The sequence below is a fragment of the Maylandia zebra genome, linkage group LG14, assembly GCF_041146795.1.
Source record: "Maylandia zebra isolate NMK-2024a linkage group LG14, Mzebra_GT3a, whole genome shotgun sequence".
NCBI lineage: Eukaryota > Metazoa > Chordata > Actinopteri > Cichliformes > Cichlidae > Maylandia > Maylandia zebra.
In genome coordinates, this window is record NC_135180.1 from 34,134,707 (window position 1) to 34,160,568 (window position 25,862).

At 39.7% G+C, this 25,862-nt stretch overlaps 1 protein-coding gene across 8 annotated transcripts in view; it reads left to right on the top strand.

Moving 5' to 3' along the window:
* Positions 1-2,305: 2,305 nt before the first annotated feature.
* ryr1b (ryanodine receptor 1b (skeletal)) overlaps positions 2,306-25,862 on the top strand; it is a 62,505-nt gene continuing 38,948 nt past the window's right edge. For all 8 annotated transcript variants that reach the window (XM_076873404.1, XM_012921659.3, XM_012921662.3 and 5 more), the window contains exons 1-26: positions 2,306-2,622; positions 13,721-13,840; positions 13,945-14,046; positions 17,217-17,291; positions 17,388-17,466; positions 17,702-17,814; positions 17,900-17,999; positions 18,088-18,184; positions 18,282-18,356; positions 18,512-18,668; positions 18,789-18,953; positions 20,338-20,459; positions 20,560-20,746; positions 20,933-21,068; positions 21,159-21,254; positions 21,616-21,734; positions 22,378-22,511; positions 22,841-23,082; positions 23,168-23,360; positions 23,971-24,187; positions 24,264-24,368; positions 24,599-24,702; positions 24,800-24,883; positions 24,973-25,132; positions 25,274-25,421; positions 25,533-25,738. In XM_076873404.1, the coding sequence (XP_076729519.1) occupies positions 2,575-2,622; positions 13,721-13,840; positions 13,945-14,046; positions 17,217-17,291; positions 17,388-17,466; positions 17,702-17,814; positions 17,900-17,999; positions 18,088-18,184; positions 18,282-18,356; positions 18,512-18,668; positions 18,789-18,953; positions 20,338-20,459; positions 20,560-20,746; positions 20,933-21,068; positions 21,159-21,254; positions 21,616-21,734; positions 22,378-22,511; positions 22,841-23,082; positions 23,168-23,360; positions 23,971-24,187; positions 24,264-24,368; positions 24,599-24,702; positions 24,800-24,883; positions 24,973-25,132; positions 25,274-25,421; positions 25,533-25,738 (3,384 nt within the window). In that variant the 5' untranslated portion in view covers positions 2,306-2,574. The remainder of the gene's footprint in view (positions 2,623-13,720; positions 13,841-13,944; positions 14,047-17,216; positions 17,292-17,387; positions 17,467-17,701; positions 17,815-17,899; positions 18,000-18,087; positions 18,185-18,281; positions 18,357-18,511; positions 18,669-18,788; positions 18,954-20,337; positions 20,460-20,559; positions 20,747-20,932; positions 21,069-21,158; positions 21,255-21,615; positions 21,735-22,377; positions 22,512-22,840; positions 23,083-23,167; positions 23,361-23,970; positions 24,188-24,263; positions 24,369-24,598; positions 24,703-24,799; positions 24,884-24,972; positions 25,133-25,273; positions 25,422-25,532; positions 25,739-25,862) is intronic.

Genomic DNA, 25,862 nt, shown 5'->3' on the forward strand with positions numbered 1-25,862 from the left:
AAAGCTTATGCCATGCAAAAAATATTTTTGGGAGGCCTACATAGTTGATTCACAGTAGAGCCAGCTGACAACATTGTGTCTAGATGCAATGCATTTTTTTCCAAGCTAAACTGCTATTTCTTTGCTTTTCAATGAATTATAAGATCCCTGAAATAAGATATAAAAATTAAAACAAATAAAAAATATCAATTGTCCTTACACCTATAGTACTGTTCACACTGATTGTTAAATTCAACCAGTCTGATCAGTCAACAGTTCAGGACCCAATGATAATGAAGTGATATTAAACATAAAAAGCAACAAATCCTTATATTTCACGACCAACGTTGCCAATTGTTTTACAGAGTAAATGAATAATAGATTAATTTACGGTGGAAATGAATGTGTTGTTCATCACTGAGTCAATTTCATTATGATTTTACCTGCTGGATTCTTCCCCAGTCACTGCTGAGTTCATCTCTTAAATGTTAAACCCAGGCAGCACTAAAACCATCTAGAGGCTGTTGATAGAGGTATTGCTTCAGATAAGTGACAGGGAAACTCAAAATAATAGGCTGGTAATGAATCACTATTCTTAGGGGAAGTAGGAAGGTTGCTACTTTACCACTGAAGCATAAAACTGTAATTTTATGGAAGAGTGTAAAAGATCAAAGAGCTAATTAAAAGCCAGACAAAATATCTGTGCAGAGTGTCTCGTTCAGTTATCGATTGGGCTGTAAGACAGCTTCAGTGGTGTCCACCACACTGAAAGTGCCAAGCTGTAAGTTGAGCTGTACTTTGATCCAACAGATTACTTGATTACTTACTTACAAGGATGAGAGTTATATAATATACAATTCCTGTAGTATAGTGGTGAAAATAATCCTTGATCAACAACGAGTCACTCAACAACACCTGCATGTCAGGCAAGAATCTAAACCAGTTCTTTGTAACAGATCAGTTTTCTCTCTTCAACTATTGTTTAAAGAACACAAGCGATGTGATGACACAACTTCTCAGCATAAATGTGGGCTATGAAGTATTTATTATGTTTTCTGCCATTTCATTTCAAGGCCACGTTTAAAAAAAATTAAATGAAAACATTGCATCCTGTCAGAGTTTTTTTTTGTATAGTCAAAGTTGGACTGTGTTGGGAAAGTTATGAACCGTAGTGGTTTAGTTATTTGTCTAACAAGTTAAATATTTTGAGTAGAGCTACAAAGTCCTTTAGGGTTGTGTCAGGAAGATCATCTGGCATAAAAATCTGCCAGATCAAACATGCAGTGCTACAATTGTGGCTCTTGGGGGGATCGCCCTAATGGGGCGATCGTGGCTCAAGGGTTGGGAGGTCGCCTTGTAATCGGGAGGTTGCCGGTTCGAGCCCTGGCTTAGACAGTCTCGGTCGTTGTGTCCTTGGGCAACCACCGACTGGTGGTGGTCAGAGGGCCCGGTGGCGCCAGTGTCCGGCAGCCTCGCCTCTGTCAGTGCGCCCCAGGGTGGCTGTGGCTACAATGTAGCTTGCCATCACCAATGTGTGGATGACTGGATGTGTAAAGCGCTTTGGGGTCCTTAGGGACTAGTAAAGCTATACAAATACAGGCCATTTACCAATAAAGGAACAGCTGAAAGTAGCTTCCAAATTGCAAATTCTGATCAAAACACACAGATGAGCTTTATGACTAAAGATGTTTGGTGTCTAACTTAGCTATTGTTGTATATAAGTTCATTTTGATTAAAAGATCAATCAGCACTAAAACGAATAATGAGCCATATATGGTAAATAATATAGCAAATTTCTTGTAAGTGTGACTTGCAATACTTCAAACATAAAACAAAGAACTAATGCAACCTGCTCGTCAAGTGATGCAGATATCTGAATTTCCAAATAGCTCATGTTGGGCCCAGAAGATCTAGTATGATGTTAATATACTGATACACTATTTATCCCAAATGGTTTTCTTGTGAAGAGCAGCTATCAGAATCAGAATACTTTATTGATCCCTGGGGGAAATTATTTTTTTGTTACAGTGCTCCAGTACAGCTACAGTAACTTACTCACTTTGAAGAGCTGAGGTGTGCTTTTGTGTGCTCTTATTGCACGCTCCCCAAAGGCTAGTCCTCACCCCTCTTTCCTTTTATAGCCTCAGACATGTGGAAGAAGGGGAGGGTGATGGAGGGGGGCAGCCTGTGTGAAGGAGTGGCCCACTTCTACAAACATGGCGCCATGGCTGGATGTGAACGGTGTAAATGTGTAACAAGGTGCCTGCCCCTCCCTCATCCACCCTCCATCCCTCCTACTCTCATCTGCTGTTGGGGATATGATCCAAAGAGGAGAGAGAAGCCGGGGAGAGCCTTGCCTCCTTGTCACTCTCTCACAACACCGTGAGAGCACAGGACGCATGCTGTCCTCCAGTACACCCACACACACTAGCACGGAGAGTGAGAGACACTGAGGCAGAGTGCGAAAGAGAAAGAGGGGTACAGGAACGAGGAAACTAAAAGAGGGAGGGACATAGCAAAGCCAAATCCTGACGGGAGAAAACTGAAGGGTTTTCTGTTTTCTCCTGAGGAGCTGCGAATAACCCTCGGTGAAAGATGGCAGAAGGGGGAGAGGGAGAGGAGGAGATTCAGTTCCTGCGAACGGTAAGTCCTACTTACTTTCCTATTGTGAAGGACTAACCTGCCCATCTGTTTGTAGACGAGTTCTAGAGATTAGTGGATGGAGAGTGAAGTCACGAGTTATTAAAGAAAAGAAGTGAGAAGAGAAACAAAACTATTTTTTTTATGTAGGAAAATCATTTGATTTAACTTTCAACCAGTCCTCATATTCCATCATCAGTTTCATGGCGCTTTCAGTGTTTCCTGGACGAATGGTTTCTTCACTTGTATCCCTTTTGCTCTCCTGGCATCGAATTTTTTAAAACTCAGATTTTGTAGTTGCAGTTCACAGAGCCAAGTCCTGCTTCTGTATATAGTTGACTATTTTTACGCCGCCCTCATTGTGCCATGACCTGCTTATTAGTTGATCTCTTTAAACCTAATAATTGATTATTTCAGTTTCGTAAGAGCTCAGAAATACATTACTCAGTCATATTTAGATCTTTCCACAATGCACCGCATATTGTCTTGCATAATCTCTTTTAAATTATCTTCATAATCTTCTAGATTTAAGAATAGGTGGTAACAGAGTATGTGTGCATATGTGTGTGTGAGCACAGATAGATAGACAGGGGCTGGTGCATCTGTTAGCATCGTTATCTATTTATATCTAAGGAAAGTAGAGCCTGTCAGAGTGGGGTGAGAAGGCAGAGCAACAAGCTAGCCAGAGTTTGCAGGGGACAGCTGCCCAAAAGCTATACATCTTCCTTAGTGACGCAAACAGACAGAGTGTTGCGATAGCCACTTCACAGTTTAAAACCTGTAGGAGAAGACCCCCCCAGAACCATCTGCACCAGCTGAGAAGGCAAAATAGGTCTTTATAACCACAATATGTGAGAAAACACTCAATGAAACTGGTCTAGATGTCTGTATTGATCACTGTTTTTTATTTGAATCCACACTGCTTCTATCACTGCAACCTAAAACTTACCAACTTATATTAGGACCTACAAGAGATCTGGGCAAAATGTTTCCCAACCCCTTTCCTTTTACTTTATGTCAGCTGGGATAAACTCCAACCCCTACAATCATAAATTAGATGAAATATGTTTCCTGAACTCCCAATTAATGCTCAGTGCAGGGAACCTATTGTTAATTCTTCTCGTTATATCTTTGCCTGTGTGAAACGTAATAATTCCTTCGAAAAATTCATTTAGATATCGTATATTATTTTCACTGACACATATATTATGTGTCAGTGAAAAGTAATACTGACTTTTGAGCAGACTGTTTCCAGACGCTTGTGTGAGCTATCAAAGTGTTTCACTTGGTTTTCCTTTGCAAACAGCTTTAACAAAAACACTGCAGTGAAATGTGTTTCTGCTAGTTTGTGTAATTGCTATCATTGCTGAAATGTTTACCTAAGTGACACTGAATCTGTTTCGATGTGAATACCAAAGTGCAAGTACAAGTATAAAAGAGCGTAGACAGAGGCATACAGAACAACCAAAAGCAAATTATTGATGGACAGGATTCATTTCAAGCTTGTGAAGCCAGCTCACAATAACCACAAGAATTACAGAGTAACACAGCTGTTGCTGTCTCAAAAAAATGTTTTTTTCTATCTTAAGAAACTTACAAATGAATTGCAAGCCACACTTTGAATGCCTTCAGCAGGTTTGTCATTTGGTCCAAGAGGATCAGTTAGGATGAAACTATAGAACACCAACACTTCAAAAGAAAAATAAATAGTGTAGCTCTCTTTGAATTATTAATGTCTTGTGGACTTCAATGGGTTTATCTTTGACACTAACAGTGTCAGGGTCAGAGGTTCTGTCGACATTTTTTGCAGGAATACAGTACTAAAAATGTTGGTGCTCATGGCGCTGTTAGGCCTTTGGATTAAAGCATCCACCAAATGTTTCTGGTTATTACTCTTTTAAATACATGGGAGGCATTGTGTGAGTCAGCTGTCTCACTCTGTTGGGGTAGTTCCCTTGGTTATGTTGGAAGTGGGAGGTGTGAAGAAAATGAAGAGAGAGCACAGAGGAGGTTTTAACTCACCTGGACCAGCTGGGCAGCAGATTGTAGCTATGTCCAATGTTATCTTTTTGCCGTTATGTAATGAGACATGAAGGTTCATAGCCTGCACGTCAAGGCTTTCTTTTGAGCTCAGGGTTTTGGCTTATACCTAGAAAATACTTCTGTAAAACAATTTCAGGCAAATGAGCAAAGTCAACCTTTAAAGTTAAGAGAAATGCAGGTAATTATTTTCGTTATGAGCTAGCTGTTTAAGATATTAGTTCAAGTAAAGCATAAGTTATATCTTACTAACGCCTGTAGGTCATAGAAGTAAAATTTTGGGACTCACAAGTAATGTGTTATATGCAGTTACGGTTAACTTGACTGCCGGTGTTTTTTTCTCTTTTATTCAAGGTCCTAATTTTATAAAGTTCAAATGCCCCCTCATGTCCATCATCGGGACTACAAGTCATAATTTGGACTTCCCTACTCCCCTGTGGAAATCACTGAACCCTTTTGTTGTTTGTTTATTAAAGCAGCTGAAAGAAAAAGCATTGTAATCTCATTGGTCCCTTTGTTTTTATCATTTTCTCTGTTACTCTATTGTTTTTCACCCCTGCTGGGAATCCTCCAAGTAACAAGAAAAGCCGTGGGAGTTTTAGCGTAAGGCAATGCATTTAGTGCTGCATTTAGTGATTTGGGGGTTAGGGGTGGGGGATGTTTAATAGTGAGGGAGGAAAAGAAGACAAGATGAGATCCGTTAAATTGTAAATGCTGTTCAGTGTGGGACACGGGGAACACTTCAGCACATCTCCAGTGACTGTTTTTACATCACGAAAAGCCACTTATAGATTACTCAGCAGTCCTTCTCTATTTGGTTCTGGTTTATGGTGTTCTTGTAATACAGCCCTGGCCTGTGACTCATACAGCGGTGACTGATCGCAGTGTGGCTTGAATAGTTGTACATTCAGAAGTGAGCTTAGCCTTTCCACCTGCTCTGCAGTAGCAGGTTATCTAAAATCGGTCTCCACTCAAACAAAGTGGATGCCCTTCGGTGAACTACAGGTATCTCGTACTCAGCCTGCCCCCTAAAAAATGTGCAAGCACTTCAGCCCCCGCATTTACTGTCAGAGCAGAGACTGTCTTTACTTGCAGTAGCTAGCAGACTTTTCTTTTCTCTTCAGTGGTAGCCACAGCCTGCACTGATGTCTCACATAAACGTGAAAGATCCCAGACAGCGGTGCTGTTTCTCTGTTGGTGAAACTAAAAGCTGTGTCACTGTTTCACGATGCCACATTTGCCATTTTAAAGCACACAAGCAAGCGAGTTTAAGGGGCAGTCGAGTTCCAGTCTATAACAGCAGTTTCTTTTTATAGTGTGCCACTATAAGTGCACACGTTCAGGAGGGAGAAACCAGAGGAGCCAGTGTCCTATTTGCCAGCATCCTTTGGGAGAAGTGGTATGTGTACATGTGTAGACATGGGTGTCTTTCTCTGTGCATCAAGCGAACAGAGACACTGTACATTGTTTTGACAGTTATGACATTTACGGTCAATACAGGCCTGAATATCGCCTTTAAACCAGAACACTATGGGCTGTTGAATTATGTTTGCAGTGAACACTGAATTGGTATTTTGCTGGGTAAAAGGAGAGAGTTAAGAAATCCTCTAAAACAATAGATTGTTTTGTAAGTCATTAAAATGTAAAAAAAAATAAAAATAAAGATATTGTTGGGAAAAAAAAACAATAGATTGTAACTATAAAATCAAGGCCTTTGTTTTTATCTTTATAATTTTCATTTTTATTCATCCATCTATTTTCCTCAGCTTATTCAAGCCAGGGTCATGGGGGGGGTTACTCATCTGCAGATGAGATGAGACTGACTGAGGAAGGCCAAAACTGTTGATACATATTTTGTTTGATGGTGTTCCTGTATAACTGTACTGAGATACGGAGTCTCCATATTTCACCCTGAACGACTGTGTCCCTTCTCTTTTGATATCTCTCTCTCTTTTCTAACACACACACATACACTGAGCACATCTGTGAGCTACAGTAGCAGCAGATATTGTACTGACAGCAGATGACAGACGGGGTAATGGGGATAGGGAGAGTGCAAGCAAAACACCGCTTTAGAAGTGCTGAGCCTAGGAGATAACCACATCCACATTGGAATAGCAACACATATAAAGCTGCTCTCTCTCTCACACACACACACACACAAACACACACACCCAGCACCTGTCATTCTGCCTGCTTTGGTCACAGCAGTTTACACAATAAACAGGTGGTCCGCTTTGCTCTTGTGGGGGGTTCTGTACAAGCGTTGCAAAGTGACACAACTGTCTTGTTATGCTTGTGTGTGTTTGTTTACACTTAAATAGTCCAAACAAAGTGAAGTGAGGGGAACTGTAAAGAGTTAAATACTTACAAACTTAAGGCAAACACAACTTGTTTTGGCATTGCTATGCCTCATTCCAGTTGTTATCATACAGCCTGTATTTAACCAAAAAACAAAAATAATGTCTTCTACTGTTCTGTAGCTGGTAAACAAATAAACCGAACACTCCTAATACTTCATATACAGTCATGGATATATTCTAGTTCATGGTATAAAACTCAATAATCAGACACATGCTGTTAGAGACTGTATTCATAACGCACACATCAAAGCTGAATCTGCATTTATGAGTTGTTACGTCATCATTGTCTAGCACTGTATCACAGTTTAACAACATAACCCATTTTAACAGGAAAACATTGTAGAACCAGTGTCATTGTGATAGATTACATTAATTCTGTCATTGAATATCTTATAGAAATGAATGGAACATAGAAGCATGGTGTGCAAATGTTTAGTGTTTTTGTCTTTTCAGTCCTTGTATTTTTGGGTATTTTGCTGTATGTTCATTTTTAACATGTAACACTTGTCTTGTCATCTTGCTGTGCCGTGACTCTTAATGCTGCGTGTAACTTCAAAATTTCACATCTGTCTTACATTGGCTTGCTGATCAGCAAAATATTTTGCATAGACTTAAAGCAAATGAACTTTTTTGAAGAATGGAACATGGATTTAGGCCAGCTAAAATAACTGATTTATATAAAATTGCTTTCCATTCATTTGCTAATGTCTGTCAGGATTATCATCTTTCAAAGGGCAGAGGCAGTTTAGCGTCATTTCTGGTAGTTTGTAGCTGTTTTTCTAACCTGGATGAAAATAAAGCCTGTGTCTGTGGGCTTTCAAAACTTTTATTTAAAATTCAACTTAGATCTTCCTGAGCACTGGATTTGAGAGTTAACACAGCTTTAGCTAAGTTGTGTTTTCTAAATGTGCAACCCACTAAGCTTTTAGAGAATTTGCAATGATTAATTACTGCCTGTCATCTAAACTAACATCTCCAGTAGCTCTAATATAAACTGCTTTTTTGTAACATTAGTTTAGGTTTGTTTTCCTTCTTCTTTATGTTCTTCAGTAGCAGAAGATGTCTGCTAGTTTCCTATGTGTTCAGTATCTTGCCTGTGAGCAAGAGAATCTCTTTTGGCTCTTTCTTCAAGTAAGACCTCCAAGTATCTGCTGGTCAGCAGAAGGAGGGAATGGGATAGTGACAGGTGCAGCCAACTAAAATAGGAGTGGAGTGGAAGGGGAAGGCCCAGAGCAGGGTTGGTAGAGGTAATGGAGAAAGAAGGAAAGGGATGAAAGGAGAGAGAGAATAAAACGGGTGAGAAATGCACATTGAAACAAATAGCTTAGAGAAAATTAGTAAGAATAAAAGAGAAAGCTCTTAATGTTCACAACATTGCGTCCCGTCTATTATGAAAGATTTATCTGCAATAGTTTAATGTAGCATAACAGCTTCCCTGCCTTTGTTCTTTGCCTATCTCAGCTAACTTTCATTCTTTATGAGCTATCTGCAAAACCAAGTCATCATTCCACATTAGATATCTCACCTAAAGCAGACACATACATTTACAGCATTGTAATTACTCCTTAGATCACTGCATCAATAGGAAGTTTCTTATTTTTCCTGTCATTTCTCTTCTGACCTGTAATATTTACTCTGCAGTTGTGTAAAAATGGGTTTAATGCTTAGTATCCCACTGTCAGCCAATATGCTTTTCTCTAATGCTGCAAATACAAAAAACAGCTCAGAGGAGGAAGCCTCTCACTTTAGCAGATGGAAACATTTTTTGGTATTTCCAATTCACCTAGGGAGGATTTAAATTTGCTCTAATGTGGTGCTAACTGAAAGGGAAAGAAGCTTCGCATTTAAGTAGATATTGTAATGTGTGCATGACTTTCTCTGAATCTTTTCAATCAGTGTTGAATGACGTTTATGACGTTTCACTATCGAGTGTCATACAAGTATTAACACCGTAATATAGTTAGAGGAGTTATATGTATGTAAGAGAAAAAGAAAAGAAACTTCTGTTGAGCTGTTTAACGACAAATTGAGATTTGAAAATTTTTCTAAAATTCACACAGTTTTTCAAAGAAGGTACAAAGTAGGATGAGCCAAACCATAATGGATTACTTGCCACAGCTCTTCTGTAGATTTGGCCACTCTCATTTGGTTCTGTGTCTTCATGTAAGTGCACAATGACTCAGATCAGGGCTCTGTGGGGGCTATACCATCTGTTAATAGAGTGTTTTTCTTATTCTTGCTGCTGAAGAAAGTTCTTAATTAATCTGCTTGCAGGTCTGGGGCTGCAGTTTCACATGCTGCAGATTGAGTTTAGGTCAGATGCCTCCTAATGATATTATGCTGTGGAGAAGAATCCCATAAATCCAGATACTTCCAAAAAATGCACTTAAATATTTTTTTAACCCACTTACAGTTAATCCCAGAAAAAAGTGCAACTGATGCTATGACATGGTTTCAGAGGTGTTATGGTAAATTATAGGGTTTTTATCTGGTGAGCACTGTATGCAGCCTAACACAGCTGTCAGACTCGATGATTGATTTCACATCCTCAGCTTTCACAGACCTGAGAAGATATTGGAAAAATAAAGATTTCGTCCTTTTTTAAGTCTAAATTCAAGAGTTTAAAGACATAACTGCTTATACATCAGAATATAAATATACATATTGAATATTTGATTTTATATATAATTTTATATATAGTAACACATACTACATATAATAGTAGTATGTGTTTCTTTAGCACCGATGTGTAAAAATACTACTACAATTTCATTGTAGTATTGTACAAAGTATGAAACTTTGTATAAAAGAATGAGAATAAAGAGTGAAACTTTAAACTTTGAGTGAAATGTGCAATAAAAGTCAGGGAGAACAGGAGAAGGATGTTTGGAAGCTTTAATTTAATTTAAAACCCTGTGAGTTCTACTACCCCTCTGTTAGACAGCTGTGACGAAGGATGCTGATTGTGCACCTGCATGGTCTCTCCCAGTATTCAAAGGGAAACCCCATCACTATTCTCCCCTCTGGCTTATTGAACTGTTCCTCTCCTCCACCCACATATTGAGTAATGTGCTGTCCCTCACTCTTTTTATGTCTACAGGAATATAATCAATAGCCTGGGGTGTCCTGCATCAGCACAGTTAAATGGGAGCATTGGACAGAAATCTAGAGCCATAAAGAAAGAATGAATATGTTATCTGTTTGCTAATGATTCGATTAAAGGACAGGTTTTCAGTAGCATAGATGTAGCTGTGTAGCATAAAAGGCAGAACTAGTTTGTTGCTGCTGAGCTGCTGATTCTGATGTGAGAAACCACTTGACTCAGTTGGATGAGTGTGTGAGTGTAATTTCTAAATATATAACTAGAATTCAGTATAAAAAGAAGTTTTTTTTTTATAAACGTGTCTATAAACCCACTTGTTCCTGTCTCACAGTCCCTTTGTGCTGAATTAAAGCTGATCACCTGCTAGTGGAAAATGGTCAATTTACCAGCAGTTAGAAGTGTAACTTTGTTGCAAGTGTTGACGTCATTGTATCGGACATACCGGTGTAAAGATGTCCCAAATAACCCATAAACTGTTAAATCCCAGATAAACTAGGCCTATATCTTACACTTGGGGACCTGCGGTGTGTCAAAGATGCTGTTGCCCCAGCTGTAATTTAAGAACATCCTCTATAAACAGTCACTGTCCACAAACCAAACAAACCAAACAGTGACGCACCGCCGCGGCCACAGCAATATTTTTCCCAGCTTTGTTCACAGATGTTCTATTACACCTGGTTCCCTGATTGTGGCTAATCTCTTAGTTTAGGAGATCATGAAAGGATTAGAGGGAGCAAATATCACTCACCATTTTGCATCTGTTTGCTTGTTTGCTTCCTGTCTGCCGCGGGCACCATGCCTGCTTTTCTGGGGAATCCTTGGCTATCCTCTGTCTGCATGTGCACCATTAGAGGGCCCTAGAGAATATACAAAGGTGTCTGCTTTCACTATCTGTGCTTGTGGCTGTAAATCTCTGGTGCAATACATACTTCTGTTGGTGCTATTAATGCTCACTAGTTGGTTTGTTTGTTTGTCTGTCTACTATTTTCGTTCCGTTTGTCTTAACTTCTCCTTTTAACCTGCATATCCTGATACTTCAGCTGCCAAGTCCTAACATGGTTTGGCTGTAGCCTTACAAGCAGCATTTGCATGAGGCATTAAATGTGTTTTATGTTTTTATGTGGCTCAGGTATAAGTTCAGTGGGTCAGATGAGTAATAATCATGACATCCTGACTTCCACTCAGTGAATCCTAGCTGTCTTGGTCCCATCAGATATGGTCACAACAGATGAACAAATAATCAGAAGTTGTGGTTGGTGTACAATTAACTGTCAGGTGCACATCTTCCAAATCCTTAAAGCTGCCTCTATTAATAACTGTGTGAGCTAAGCCTGTGGGTTTGTGTGTCAGCTTTTCACGTGGTCAAATTGGAAGTGATTCACACTGTGTGACTTCTGGAAGGACACTGCCCTGTAGCTGCTGATACATTTGACTTAGGAGTATTATAAATGTTGGGGAAAGTTGGTTTCTTATCTTCACTGTGTCACAAATGACTTTTCCACAGTGTGGCGGGGCTTTGGTGTTTATTCTGTTCCAAAGTCCCAAATATTAGCTAATAATCATCATTAACCACTTTCAAGAACATGTTCACAAAATACTAACGCACAAAAAATAACACAAATTGAAAAACTGATAAAGAAAACAAAAAAAGTATTCTTTCTATACAAACTTTAGTCCTTGCAGTCCTCTAGAAAATCCTGTTTTTTTTTAGATCATGACTGCAGAGGTAGAAGCTGTGTTTGTCTACCATGTGGGGCAGCGGCTGTTGAAATAGATTAGAAGCCAATGAGCAGGACTGCTGTATAATTGTAGGACATACAGTGTGTATGGTTGCCACCTGATCACTCAACAGTAAACCACTTGGTAACTTTAGTCTTTCAGACTCTTATTAGGTCAGCCCTATCTGCTTAATGAGGTTTGAGTATTTGTGCACTGGCCTCAAAACATGATCGCTTTAGACAGTTTAACCCTGACTTAGAGCTGTTTAGACCTTGTAGCCTTATTGTCGTTCTGTAATGCTGGCTTTAGAACAGGTATACTGAGTCGATAAAGATGCATGTCATTGTAGTGCGTGCAGGTACTGGTCTGAATCTCAGCTTGGTGCTGGTAGGTAGATATTGTTGTTGCACAAGGGAGACAAAAAATTTTTTTCCAAATCCAATTTTGTTTCCTGATACTTCTGAGGTTTAAAAGTCAGGTTAAAAAAACTGTGCGAGCCCTGTGCAGTTTTAGTAACTCTTGACTTGCATTGAGTGCTGTTGCTCATGTCTGCAGTGAAAGAGAGAGGACACATTGCTCCACTTTTCTGAAGTGCAGAGCAGGCAAAGCAAGGAAAGGACAGAGAAGACATTTCTAGGCTGAGGAGGGAGAGATAGATGATAGCTCAGCCAAAGGAAGAGGGGTCACTTTTCAGCCAAAGAAATACTCGAGGCCTCTGGGCATAAGAGATGAGTAGATGTTATGAGGTCACAGCTCTGCATCGTTTTCCATTTTCCTGTTATATGCTAAGCTATAAACATAGATCTGCAAAATCCTTTCCTGCCTTTGACCTCGCTTCAAAGGCCCTGCTATTTTTCTAACAGTAAGTCATGACACATTACAGCTGCAGAATCACCAGGGTGAGACAGCGAGCACTTCAAGAAATGAGAAGACAGAATGATACATTACTTGTTAGACGAGAGGGGAGAAAAGTCAGGGATCCGTCCAGAGCTGTAGAGGGGATAGTATTCAGGTTAAATGATGGAGCCACTTACATAATGACCGAGTAGAAGAAACAGCTGAGAATTTTGAGTGTCAGGTGTGAGGTTCACATGCGAGGGGGTGTTTATTGCTGTATTTACAACAGTCTCTGCAGCGTCCAGGCATTGACGAGGAGCAAACAAATTACTCACTGTTAGCATTCTGCCCATGGAATAGAGGCACATCTAAATATTGTGCCATACCTCACTAAAAGGAGCTGTTTAAATTCTGCTGAAAGCTCATATCCAATTAATCCTTTACACATTCACAATTCAAATTTCTCAATGTGTACATAAGATCTACCTATTTTAGTCATGTTATTGTTGTGGTGATGGATTTAAACTAAGATTGATTTGAAAAGTTGTTATTTATTCATGCAATAGTTTCATAGCTTCAAAGTGCACTAAATTATTGCAGGTTTAGCATTCGCTGTGATAGATTATCTACTTAAAGCAACAGATTAATTAGTGGTAAAGTCATAAAACATACTAAATCAGAGGGTTTTTCTTTAAGTGTACTAGTCATTTTTACTTCAGTCACTGTGTACTCTACAGCAAGTGTCTATTTGAAATGTGCTGTAGACAAGTTTTCCTTTTTTGCACTTCTTGCAGAGAATTTCAGCTCAGTCAATAAAAGGTCAGCATTGTACAACAGAATGCCTGCAATATCAAGTGAAAACATTGTTTTTAATAAAAAAAGAAATACCTAAAAAAACAACCTGGCAAGCACAACTGCAACAAACATGTAAGAGAAAACTGTAGTTGAATAAGTCATGTAAAATGATGCATCCTAAAATTAAAAGAACAGTGAATAAGAAATATCGATAACAGTTTGTTTGTTTGTTTACTGAGTGCAGGATGACCAGGTAGTTCTGCAGTGCACTGCCTCCGTCCTGAAGGAACAGATTAAACTGTGTCTCTCCTGCGAGGGCTTCGGGAACCGTCTCTGCTTCCTTGAAACCACATCCAACGCTCAGGTGAGATTCTGTTACCCATTCCTCCCTTTCCCTTGTGCATCCACTTGCTTGTTTGTTTTTTTGAACAACTTTAATTTACCTCTCTATTGTTTATGCATTTGCAGAATGTGCCCCCAGACCTGGCCATATGTTCCTTCATTCTGGAGCAGTCTCTCTCAGTCCGTGCTCTGCAGGAGATGCTGGCCAACACCGTGGAGATGACCGAGGTGGGGGTCATAACTAAAATAATAAAATAATGAAACTAGTAGAGGATATATAGAAATATATTGAGAGGGTGATTCATAAATGTAAGAGATTCATGGAGTGCTAAAAGGAATGCGACTGATGAAAGGCACACTAAAGAAATATACTTAGTTATGAAGATTTTTAAGGTCTCTCTGAATGCAAAAATGTGTATATTCTGGATGCAATTTTACTGCCTCTGTCACTGTCCATCTTACTGTCACCAGACAAAAGTTGTCACATTCAGCTGGAATTGCTAACGTCATTGTGTTTGCAATTTGTTGTGTGCAGTTGTTGAGCATAACTTTTCTGTGTCGTCTCCCACTACTGCCAAACCTATATGGCAAGAAAAACGACAACACTTTTGAAAGTCTGCATATGAAATTGACTCTATTTCCACCATGTCAACAAGAAGTACCCAGCCAAGTTTAACAACAAAATAGATGCAGCAACCCTCTAACAATTTCCAGTCTGTTTTACTTGACGCACAACAGCTAACATTAATACGGATAAATAATTTTTACCTTATACCTTATTGCAAAGTTGGCTGTTTCTAACAGTATATGAATTAAGAAACCGTTGACTACATCGTTCTGTATGTACTTAAAAACATCCTGGTTCAGAACACTTTGTTTCCAGTCTGAGACTGAGAGATCCTCGACATGTCTCTGTTTTAGACAGAGAGAAATAAATTTGCAGTTTATGTGGGTCAGACTGTTTAGTAGCGCGTGCCAGTCCTGTCTTAATATGTAGGTGGTATTTTTCTGCTCCATCACAGATGGAGCTTTCAAAATGAATTTAAAAAGTTCACAGTTGGAGATATTATGAACCAAATTCCTTCAGCCTACATAACCACCATCAATGGACTTATTTTTGGTGTTTATTTTATTATGATTTTGTTACTTGCCATCTGATACCCGCTCCCCTTCCCTTCTTGCTCTTTGCAAAGCAGGCAGTCGATTTGGACAAATGGGTATGTCTGTTAACGTGTGTTATTTCCTGTAATGTGTGTCCCAACCAACCTGGCAACTGTCCTTGTTCCTGTCATGTTGGCAAGTGGGTGTCCTAGTGAATGAAATACGTAGTGCTGTATCATTTACACATCTCGGTTTGTATCAGTTAAGCTCTCACCATAAGTAGGTGATTGTCATGAACACCTGTGTATAGCTTTTAGCAGCTGGTGGAGTTCAAGTCCACTGTCTCTGTGCTGAGCTATTAAAAACAGCACTGTTAAGCATAAAAAAGTAAAGTTTTAGGAAAAGATTAGATTTTTTTTCCACAGTTTTGAAGCAAGAATAGAGCACAGCATTTTTTCTAATAATTAAACTTCAATCTATCCCACAATATGAGACATAGCTACAAGGCATCACTCATTTGCATTTTGTGCAAAACGCAGCCCATTCATCATAATTATTATTTTACCTTGCTTGATGTTGCTCATTTGTTTTAGATCATTGTTCTTTGTGAGTCTTAAAAATTGACCTGTTATGCTTTTCTTTTTCCCCCCCTCATACTTCAGTTGTGGATGCTCATACTAAACATGGCCAAACATTCAAATAATAAGGTCGTATGTAAAGACAGTCCCCGGAAACAGAACACTCAGGATTCTCAGGATCTGGTCTGTCAGAGTTTTTTCTACACTTAGATGTGTATGATGCAAGAGGAGACATCCTTAACATGGTCATGTCAAACAGACACTTCTCGCAAAGAGCACATAAGCCCCATCCACATGCTGTTAAAACCACCCAGACAATCTGAAGAAAGCTGCCTTAAAGGGAGCGCGGCTTTAAAGGTGGAGGAGCTACAACAGTGGGTGAAAAGGGGCTGAACCAAAGCCCTGTGTGAGCCCACTCTAGCAGTCAAACAATAAAAATGAAGAGCTGGAAATGAGCATAACAGGTCCATTTTTATAACACAACCCAGTTCTCCTTTTATTCACAACATGTTATCATATTGATAAAAAAGATTAATTCACTATAAATGTACACACTTGGGTTTACTATCAAGGCATTCTGATCCTTGAAGGTTTTTGTAAGAGAAACTTTTGGTTGTTTTTGGTATTTTTTTCATTTTCAGATGATTACCAGTTAAGTATGCTTTTCACAATTTAACTACAATGGGCCATTTTGATTAGTATACAATCAAAATATCAGTTAGCACATCAAAAAAAAACAAAAAAACAGTGTTGAATCTTTGATAAGACAGGTGAATGAAAGCTGATACAGCTGAGGCAATGATCTTAAGCTAGCTTTAAGAGAAACTATTTCAAGCCTTTTATTAGCTGCATTATGACTAGTCTAGACAGTTCCTGCTTCACAGGAGTTGAAAGATGTGGAAGAGCCAGGCTTCCCTACTGATGAACAAGAGGATGAGAATAGAATGGCATGCAGCCCAGCAGAGGTTCCCACCAACATATGTCAGGGATGGATGGAGAAATTGGACACCCCAGAGCTGCGGACAGGCCTAGCTCCTTCTTAACACACGCACTTGGGGATAAGGCCCACAACACAATCGCCAACACAACACCTGTCCTAACCAAGCCTCGTGCTAATGCTAATGCAGTTTAGAGCTGTTAGCATCATTCTAACACTTGACATACCTGCCCCTAACTCATCTCAGTGGATTATGGGTGCTAAACCCTTAATAAAGGTTTAGTCTTATCTTCCTGTCAGCACCCCTAAATGTTAAATGTTGCGCTTGTGTTTGAGACTATAACCTATGGTGACTGACATTAGGGTTTAAATAAATAAATTGGGCAGGTCACTATTGGTTAATATAAACTTGTGACTAAACTAGACATATTGTTTACATAAATTGAACACATCTGAAAGACAAGATACATATTATTGATCCTAATAGGATGTGTACTTTGACTGAAAAGTCTATGCACCATATACAGGATCAATGAATTCAACAAAAGTTGCTACATATAATGGACAATATAAAGGACAGGCTTAACTGAATAGAGCTTAAAGATCTTTAGTACATTCATTTTCAGTTATTGAAAGTTTCAACCAGCCTCTAATCTTTTCTTCTGACCTTTGAACCTTTAAAAATGTGTCGTTGTTTCCCCCCATCAGGTCAATGTGTTTGTTAAAGTATACAGTCACTTGTGTTGATTTGGCCTGTTAAGTATTTTTTTTTCTCACCTCAGTCGTCCCAGGGTGGAGGTCACCGCACTTTACTGTATGGTCATGCCATCCTTTTGAGACACCACCACTCAGGCATGGTAAGGCTAGAAATGAGCAAGAAATAAATGTAAACCTGTATAAGATGTCCTCAAATGCTCTAATTGGAGTCATGTCCTCTATAAAAATCTCTCCAGTACCTGAGCTGTTTGACTACATCTCGGTCCCTCACGGACAAGCTGGCCTTCGATGTAGGCTTACAAGAGGATTCCACCGGTAAGGGAAATGCAGCAGAATACATTTTAGGCCTGGTATTAGCTCATTATTCTCTGGTGCTATTGTTATTGCCAACATGAAAGCTACTGACAAAAATAGTCAGCAGTTTATATCCACTTTGTTGTTGGGCTACAGGATATAAGCAGTGATTGTGCAGTATCAGCATGTTGTTACCAAACACAAGTTATCTGTTATATTTTTGGAAATAGCTGTTTTTTTCTTACTCTTGTTGAAGGTGAGGCATGTTGGTGGACTATTCATCCAGCTTCTAAACAAAGGTCAGAAGGTGAAAAGGTCAGGGTGGGTGATGACCTCATCCTTGTCAGTGTGTCCTCTGAGAGATACCTGGTACGACTGCTCCTTGTTTTACACAATGATGGAAACATATACACAGTATGTCTTTTTTAATCGTCTTCTTCTCTTCTGTCCCCAGCATCTGTCCTACGCCAGTGGAGATCTCATGGTGGACGCTTCCTTCATGCAGACTCTTTGGAACATGAATCCAATTAGTTCAGGCTGTGAACTAGCTGAGGGTACAAACCTGCTTTAAAAAACTCTGTCTCTTCCCTGTCCCCGTAAAAATAAACATAACACAGAATGGATGTTTGTTCCTTTACACAGGTTATTTAACAGGAGGTCATGTTCTCAGGCTTTTCCATGGCCACATGGACGAATGTCTGGCCATCGCTACACCAGAGGAAGGAGAAGAAAAGCGCAGGTGAGAATATAGGAACGCTAAGTTGCTCTTAGTAGAACAACTTCTTGTTAGTGTGATACCATGTACATACTGTATGTGTGCGCCCACTCTGCCACAGGATGGCTCATTATGAAGGCGGTACTGTGTGCAGTCAGGCTCGATCCCTGTGGAGGCTGGAACCCCTCAGAATCAGGTGATTATCTCCTCAAGGGAGTCATGTGACACACATTAGTTGGTTGAATTGCTGGGTAAGGTAAGAATAAGGAAGAGCAACAAAAATCAAAATATAGTAGTGAATGAAACAGTTTAGTTGGCTTCTTTATAGTTTTTTTCTTTAACTTTGTGCAGTTGGAGTGGTAGCCACATGAAGTGGGGACAGTCTTTTCGTATTCGCCACATCACGACGGGCCGGTACCTGTGTCTTGATGAGGAAAAGGGCCTCTTGGTGGTCGATCCCGAGAAGGCGAACACCAAACTGTCTGCTTTCTGCTTCCGTGCTTCAAAGGTCAACATTTTAATTTGAATTTCTCAGTGCACTTGGATAGTCATAGTTAATATACGTGATTTCTTCTCTCATTGACTTCAGTTTTTTTCTCACGTACTGTCCTTTTCTCCCCCCGAGCAGGAGAAGGTGGAGGTGGCTCAGAAGCGTGATGTTGAGGGGATGGGCATTCCAGAGATTAAGTATGGAGAGTCCATGTGCTTTGTCCAGCATGTGTCTACAGCCCTGTGGCTCACATATGCTGCCCTGGATGCTAAAGCTGCTCGTTTGGGAATGATGAAAAGGAAGGTAATGATCTATCCTGGGAATAAAAGTGAGATACAAACCCAATTCTGAAAAAGTTGTCACACTGTGTAAAAGATAAATAAAAGCATGATAATTAGCAAATATAAAAATATTTCATTCACAGTAGAACACAGAAAACATGTCAAATGTCTAGTTATTTTAAGAACAATATGAGCTCATTTTGAATTTGATGATAACAGCACACCTCAAAAGATTTGGCAGATGGAAAACAAAAGGTTGGAAAAGTAATTACTTTGAAAAAGAAACAGCTAAATTAACATTTTGCAACTGATGTTAACTGACAACAGGTCAAAGAGCATCTTAGAGAGATACAGAATGACCAATCTGCAAAAAAACGTTCCTAAACTTAAAATTGTGAATATATTTAATGTTTCATCATCCTCAGCACAGAATAGAATGTAAAGAATAGAATAGCCATTTATTGTCATTGTAAATGTGCAATGAAATTGTGAGTGCTCCACACCAACTGTTGTGAGCCTAGAGGTGTGGGACCTGATTGACCTGAGGCGTCTAGAGGGTAGTGATGTCAAACATGTGGAGTGCGGGGTGCAAGGGGTCACCTGTGATGGCCCTGGTTTTCCTGAGACAGGAGGATCTAGCAATGGCCTCCAGGGGTGGGAGAGGGCAGCCAATGATTTTTTGGGCAGTGCTAATTACCCCCTGGGCTGCCTTCCTGTTCTCAGTTGTGGTCGTTGCATACCAAACACCCAGTACATAATATCATCAAAAGATCCCAAGAATTTGGAGAAATCTGTGCACACTGGATAAAACCAAAAATCAGTATTGGATGACTGTTTTGTTTGGGCCCTTGGGCAGCACAGCATTAAAACAGACATGATTCTGCCATAGAAATCAGTGCATAGGCTCAGCTCAGGAACATTTCCAGAAATCAGGTTAAAGATCTATTATACGAAGAAGAAGCCACATGTGAACATGATCCAAAAACACTTCCATCTTCTCTGGGCCATTTAAAATGGACTGGGGTAAAGTGGTAGACTATTCTGTGGACGAATCAAAAGTGAAAATTCTTGTAAAACCTGGATTCCACATCTGGATTAATTTGGCTTGTGGAAGATCTTTCTTGTTATCACCACACAGTTAGAAAGGCTGGATCTTTGATGATATGGAGCTACTTTACTGCATATTCACAGCTTGTAATCTGGAAAAGCACCATCAATGCGGAAGAGTCCGGGTGCTGGCTTGCCAGCAGTCCAGACATTTGTCAGATTTTAGTATTGTTTACCTGCATCTGTGTGCTTTAATGTTTAATGTGAAAATAAGTAAATATTGATAATGGCAAACCTTTTTAAGGTTCTTAAATCTTTTTTCCTACATAAGTACCACCAATGGAAAATAATGTTTCCAGGTTATTCTGCACCAAGAGGGCCATATGGACGATGCCTTGACTGTGTCCCGCTCTCAGACTGAAGAGTCACAGGCTGCTCGAATGATTTACAGCACCACAGGCCTCTTCAGGCAGTTCATCAAGTAAGTTTATATGTTTTCAAAATGTGGATGAGTGGAAACTCTTTTTTGCAGCAGGATGCAGTCATATAAACCTATTATTAAATTTTATTTGTTCTTTCAGTGGATTGGACTCCCTCAGTGGGAAGAACAAGTCACCAGGGACAGGATCACTTCCTCTGGAGTCGGTCATCCTCTCTCTTCAGGATCTCATCTTCTACTTTCGCCCACCTGAGGAGGAACTGGAACACGAAGAGAAACAGACCAAGCTCCGCTCTCTCCGCAACCGGCAGAACCTCTTCCAGGAGGAGGTAATCAGCATGCTGCCATCCAAACCTCTTGCTCTATGAGTGCAAGAAATAATTTCAGTGTTATATTCAGAATAAAGGGGAATATTATTTTTTATTCAAAATAAGTTTAAATGGATGTGAACGTGACCTAAACTCTCAGGTTATTATTATGAATCCTGATGTTTTTGTTTTTGTTTTCAACCCCAGGGAATGATAACCATTGTGCTGGAGTGCATTGACCGCCTGAACGTATACAACACTGCTGCCCACTTTTCTGAATTTGCGGGAGAGGAGGCTGCTGAGTCCTGGAAGGAGATTGTCAACCTCCTTTATGAGCTGCTGGGTACGACCTCTGAAAACACAAACCGCAAATTACATGTGGTCTCTGCTGAATAAAGAAAAAATGATTTGTCTCTGTGTCTCCACTGCACAGCTTCTCTGATCAGGGGTAACCGATCAAATTGTGCATTGTTCTGTGACAATCTCGACTGGTTGGTCAGCAAGCTGGACCGTCTGGAGGCCTCCTCAGGTTTGAAATGCACCTTACTCATTCAGTCATACATCCACCACCCACAAATTACAAGTGTTTCGACTAATTGGCTTGGCAGGATCTACTGTTTATAATTGGCACAGCTTAATGCATTAAGCCCTAGGGTGTTGTTTGTTATTTCCACTTAGAAAATCCTCAGATTAATAACACCTTCGATACAGTACAATATAACTGAAATACACAAGTCTCCTTACATTCAGTACATCCAGTCTAGATCAGGAGTTGGTTAAAAATTCACAACAACAGTTGCATCAAGTTGCCTTATTTATCTCTGCCAGCCAGCAGCTGGCCTGAAGACTGTATATTATTTAAATATGTGAACCCTTTTCCTTGTTTTTAGGTATTCTTGAGGTGCTGTACTGTGTCTTAATTGAAAGCCCCGAGGTTCTGAACATCATCCAGGAGAACCACATCAAATCCATCATCTCTCTCTTGGACAAACATGGAAGGAACCATAAGGTAGGCTATATTTCACTGCCAGGAACTGAAAGGGAAAATAAATTAGCTCCATATGATATGCACTCATATTTGAATATTTTCCCATTAACACGTTAAATCTGTTTTGCTGTTGTTTCTTGTCAGGATTTGCAGATGTAATCAAAATATGCAAGATTTAGATGCATGTCTGTAGACACACAGACACGACATCCTTTCTCAGTGTGCACTTTTTGAAATTAGTGTGTGCATGAAGGACTGCCTGTTTGCTTGATTTTACATCAGTGCTAAAGTGCTTTGGAGACACTAGTTTATCTCCTCTTACCAGTATCTCCTGTGGAGGAGGTATTGGTGGGCTATCACATCATCACATCAGTTAGTAGATCTATAAACTGGTAAAGAAAAAAAAGTAGAAGAGAAAGCAAAGACAAAATCCAGGCAAATATATTTTTGCCTGTTGGTGGTAGCTAGCTGGTGTCTGTCTCTCTCCTGTCATGGGCAGCAGTTTTTCTGTTTATCTCATAATGTAAAGACAGTCCTAAATGTCTGAATGAATCTGACTCATAAAAATCCTTTTTGTTCGTGCTGTTCTGTTTTTAGTAATCTTAACCAGCGGATAATCCAGTGATAATTAAGTTAATAAAAGTGTTTATGCTTCTACCTTTAGGTGCTGGATGTCTTGCGCTCTCTTTGTGTGTGTAACGGTGTAGCTGTGAGGTCCAACCAGAACCTCATCACTGAAAATCTACTTCCAGGTCGTGACCTCTTGCTACAGACCAGCATTGTAAACTATGTCACCAGGTACTTGAACTACTGTTGTTTTCAAAATCTGAATCAGGGAAACTTCATTAATCCCAGAGGGAAACTGAGTTATCATAGCAGCATAAATACAACAGACAACAAAGGAATAGCATAAAAAGAAGTGTAGAAATAGAGATACAATTAGATAAATATAAATATAAAAGGACACAAGTATTAACACTAATGTTTCTGGGATATTGCAGAAATTAAAGGTGCACAAGTGTCCAAATATACATTGTTTTGCAATATTTCCACGTTGTTAGTTTTTAGTTATTTCCCCTTGTTGTCTATAAAAGTTAATGCTAATGTACTTTCTCCTCTGTACTCAGTGTAAGGCCCAACATCTTCTTGGGTACATGTGAGGGGTCAACACAGTATAAGAAGTGGTACTATGAGGTGATGGTAGACCATGTGGAAGCCTTTGTGACAGCACAGGCGAGTCACCTGCGGGTAGGCTGGGCTTTGACTGAAGGTTATAGCCCCTATCCTGGAGGAGGAGAAGGCTGGGGTGGTAATGGTGTGGGAGATGACCTCTACTCATATGGCTTTGATGGACTGCATCTGTGGTCAGGTAAGATTTCCTTAAATTCTTTAAAAGAAGATTTACAATCTCTTGTAACCAATACAACCTCTTTACTACCTGCTCTACTGTTCAGGTACTGTGGCCCGCCAGGTGGCTTCGCCCAGTGCACATACACTGGCTGCCGATGATGTTGTAAGCTGCTGTCTGGATCTCAGTGTGCCCAGTATCTCCTTCCGTATTAATGGCCACCCAGTTCAGGGAATGTTTGAAAACTTTAATGTTGATGGCCTCTTCTTTCCTGTTATTAGCTTTTCTGCTGGGGTCAAGTAAGTTTAACATACAAATAAAGCGTAATCCTCTGTTTCACTATTTACTTGTATTTTGTTGATTAATGTAACTGATAAACAGTAAATTCATGTGATACATGTTGATGCAATGCAATTATGCAAGCAGAAGCTAATTTAATGGTTTTTCATGAGTTTGTCACCTTTTAAATTGTAATTTAATTTCAATTATTGGACTATTGGTGTAATAATATACAATGGGGAAGTAACAAAAGAATTATTATTGCATTATATTTCAGAATTTCTCCAGTTTTATATTTTTAATAATTATTATTTTTCTTTTATTTCTTTAGATTATTGTCTAATCTCCCAAATAATAGCTTTAAAATCTTCAGAGTCCTGTCACTTAAAAGCTCTTACAGGATTTGTCTGTAATAAATCTTTAGAGTGCTGAGATGGGGCTTATGCATCATTGACTGATGAGTACAAGAAGGGAAACAGGCTCAGGAACTGGCACAGAAATAAAATCATTTTTTTCTGTATTATGAGTTTTCTAAAGATCAATGAACCATTGTCATAAAGGAGTTTAGTAGTATATAAACCTCTGTCGTATAGATAAAGACTTGGACTCACTTGGTTTTTGTCTCCTTAGGGCTCGGTTCCTCCTCGGTGGTCGCCATGGGGACTTTAAATTCATGCCCCCGCCTGGTTATGCGCCATGCTACGAGGCTTTGTTGCCTAGAGAGAGGATGCGTATTGAACATATCAAGGAGTACAAGCATGACTTTAATGGTGTGCGCAATCTTCTGGGTCCTACTCTGTCCCTCACTCACACATCTTTCACCCCCTGCCCTGTGGACACAATTCAGGTAAAATCCCCTCAGCTAAAATCAGTATTCGATGTCTTTGTTTCTTTTCGTTTTCTGACTTTCCTTTAATTTATAGATTGTCTTGCCACCCCACTTGGAACGTATCCGAGAAAAACTGGCAGAGAATATTCACGAACTCTGGGCTATCACTCGTATTGAGCAGGGCTGGACCTATGGGATTGTGAGTATGGTGTCAGCACTGCAGAACAGATGCAACTATACGAGATTAGTGGTTTGACAACATCAGCTTTAAGTGGTTTGGAGCTTTTAACTGTTAAAAGTTAATATGACTGTTAGAAATGCTTCAAAATGCTTTACACAAGCAAAAAAAAGCATGAACTAACATATACATATATAAATTTACACACATTTATAAACTGTGGGTAAAAAAACTATGATTTTTCCCTCCAGTTTAGGGATGACAACAAGAAACTCCACCCCTGTCTGGTGGACTTCCAAAGTCTGCCTGAACCAGAGAAGAACTACAATCTGCAGATGTCTGCTGAGACGCTCAAGTGAGTAGCAGGTTAGATTTGAGAGATTTAAAGGTCAGAGGAAAACGCTTATGTCCCATTATTGGTGAACTTGTGTCTTTACTTTATTATCCCGCAGGACTCTCCTAGCACTGGGTTGCCATGTTGGTATGGGTGATGAGAAAGCGGAGGAGAATCTAAAGAAAATCAAGCTTCCCAAGACGTATGAAAACAAAAGATATTTCTTATTGTTTCGTCATAATTTTATACTTTAACTATGCAGATCTAAATGTAACCATATCTTTCTGTTAGCTATGTGATGAGCAACGGATACAAGCCTGCCCCGCTTGATCTCAGCCATGTCAAGCTGACACCAAACCAGAATCAGCTTGTAGAAAAACTGGCAGAAAATGGGCATAATGTTTGGGCGAGGGACCGAGTACGGCAAGGATGGACCTACAGCATTGTCCAGGTGATGATTTCCCAATCCTTAGTGGATCTTTTATTTATTGGTGGATTGTCTGTCTTAAAGTACACAATCAATCACTTACAATCACATGCATTGTATATTTTTTTCTTTTCTATATAAAGCTGCATTTTTTACACTTTTCAGGACATTGTTAATAAGCGTAACCCTCGTCTGGTACCTTACAACCTGCTGGATGAGAGAACTAAGAAAACCAACCGAGACAGCGTTAACAACGCTGTCCGTACACTCATTGGCTATGGCTACAACATTGAGCCTCCAGATCAGGAGAGCAGTAAGTAATCTTTCCTCATGTGTTCGCTAGTTAAATGCACAGTATCTTTTTTACACCACCTTTTTTGTCTTTCTTATTCTTATCTGTCATGTTTTCCCCCTTTCACTGCAGCTGGCCATGGCCTTGAGAACACCCGTGGGGACAAGGTGCGAATCTTCAGGGCAGAGAAGTCGTATGCTGTCACCCAAGGAAAGTGGTACTTTGAGTTTGAGGCAGTCTCAACAGGGGAGATGAGAGTGGGCTGGGCACGTCCTAATGTCCACTCTGACACTGAACTGGGAGCAGATGAATTGGCCTACGTCTTTAATGGCAATAAGGTTAGTCACTAGGGTAACATTAAAAATCGAATTTAGACTCGTTAACTTGGTCTATAAAAAATTATATTGTGTAAATGTTTTCTAAATCATTCACATCTTTTTGAATGGGTGACGTGGATCTCAA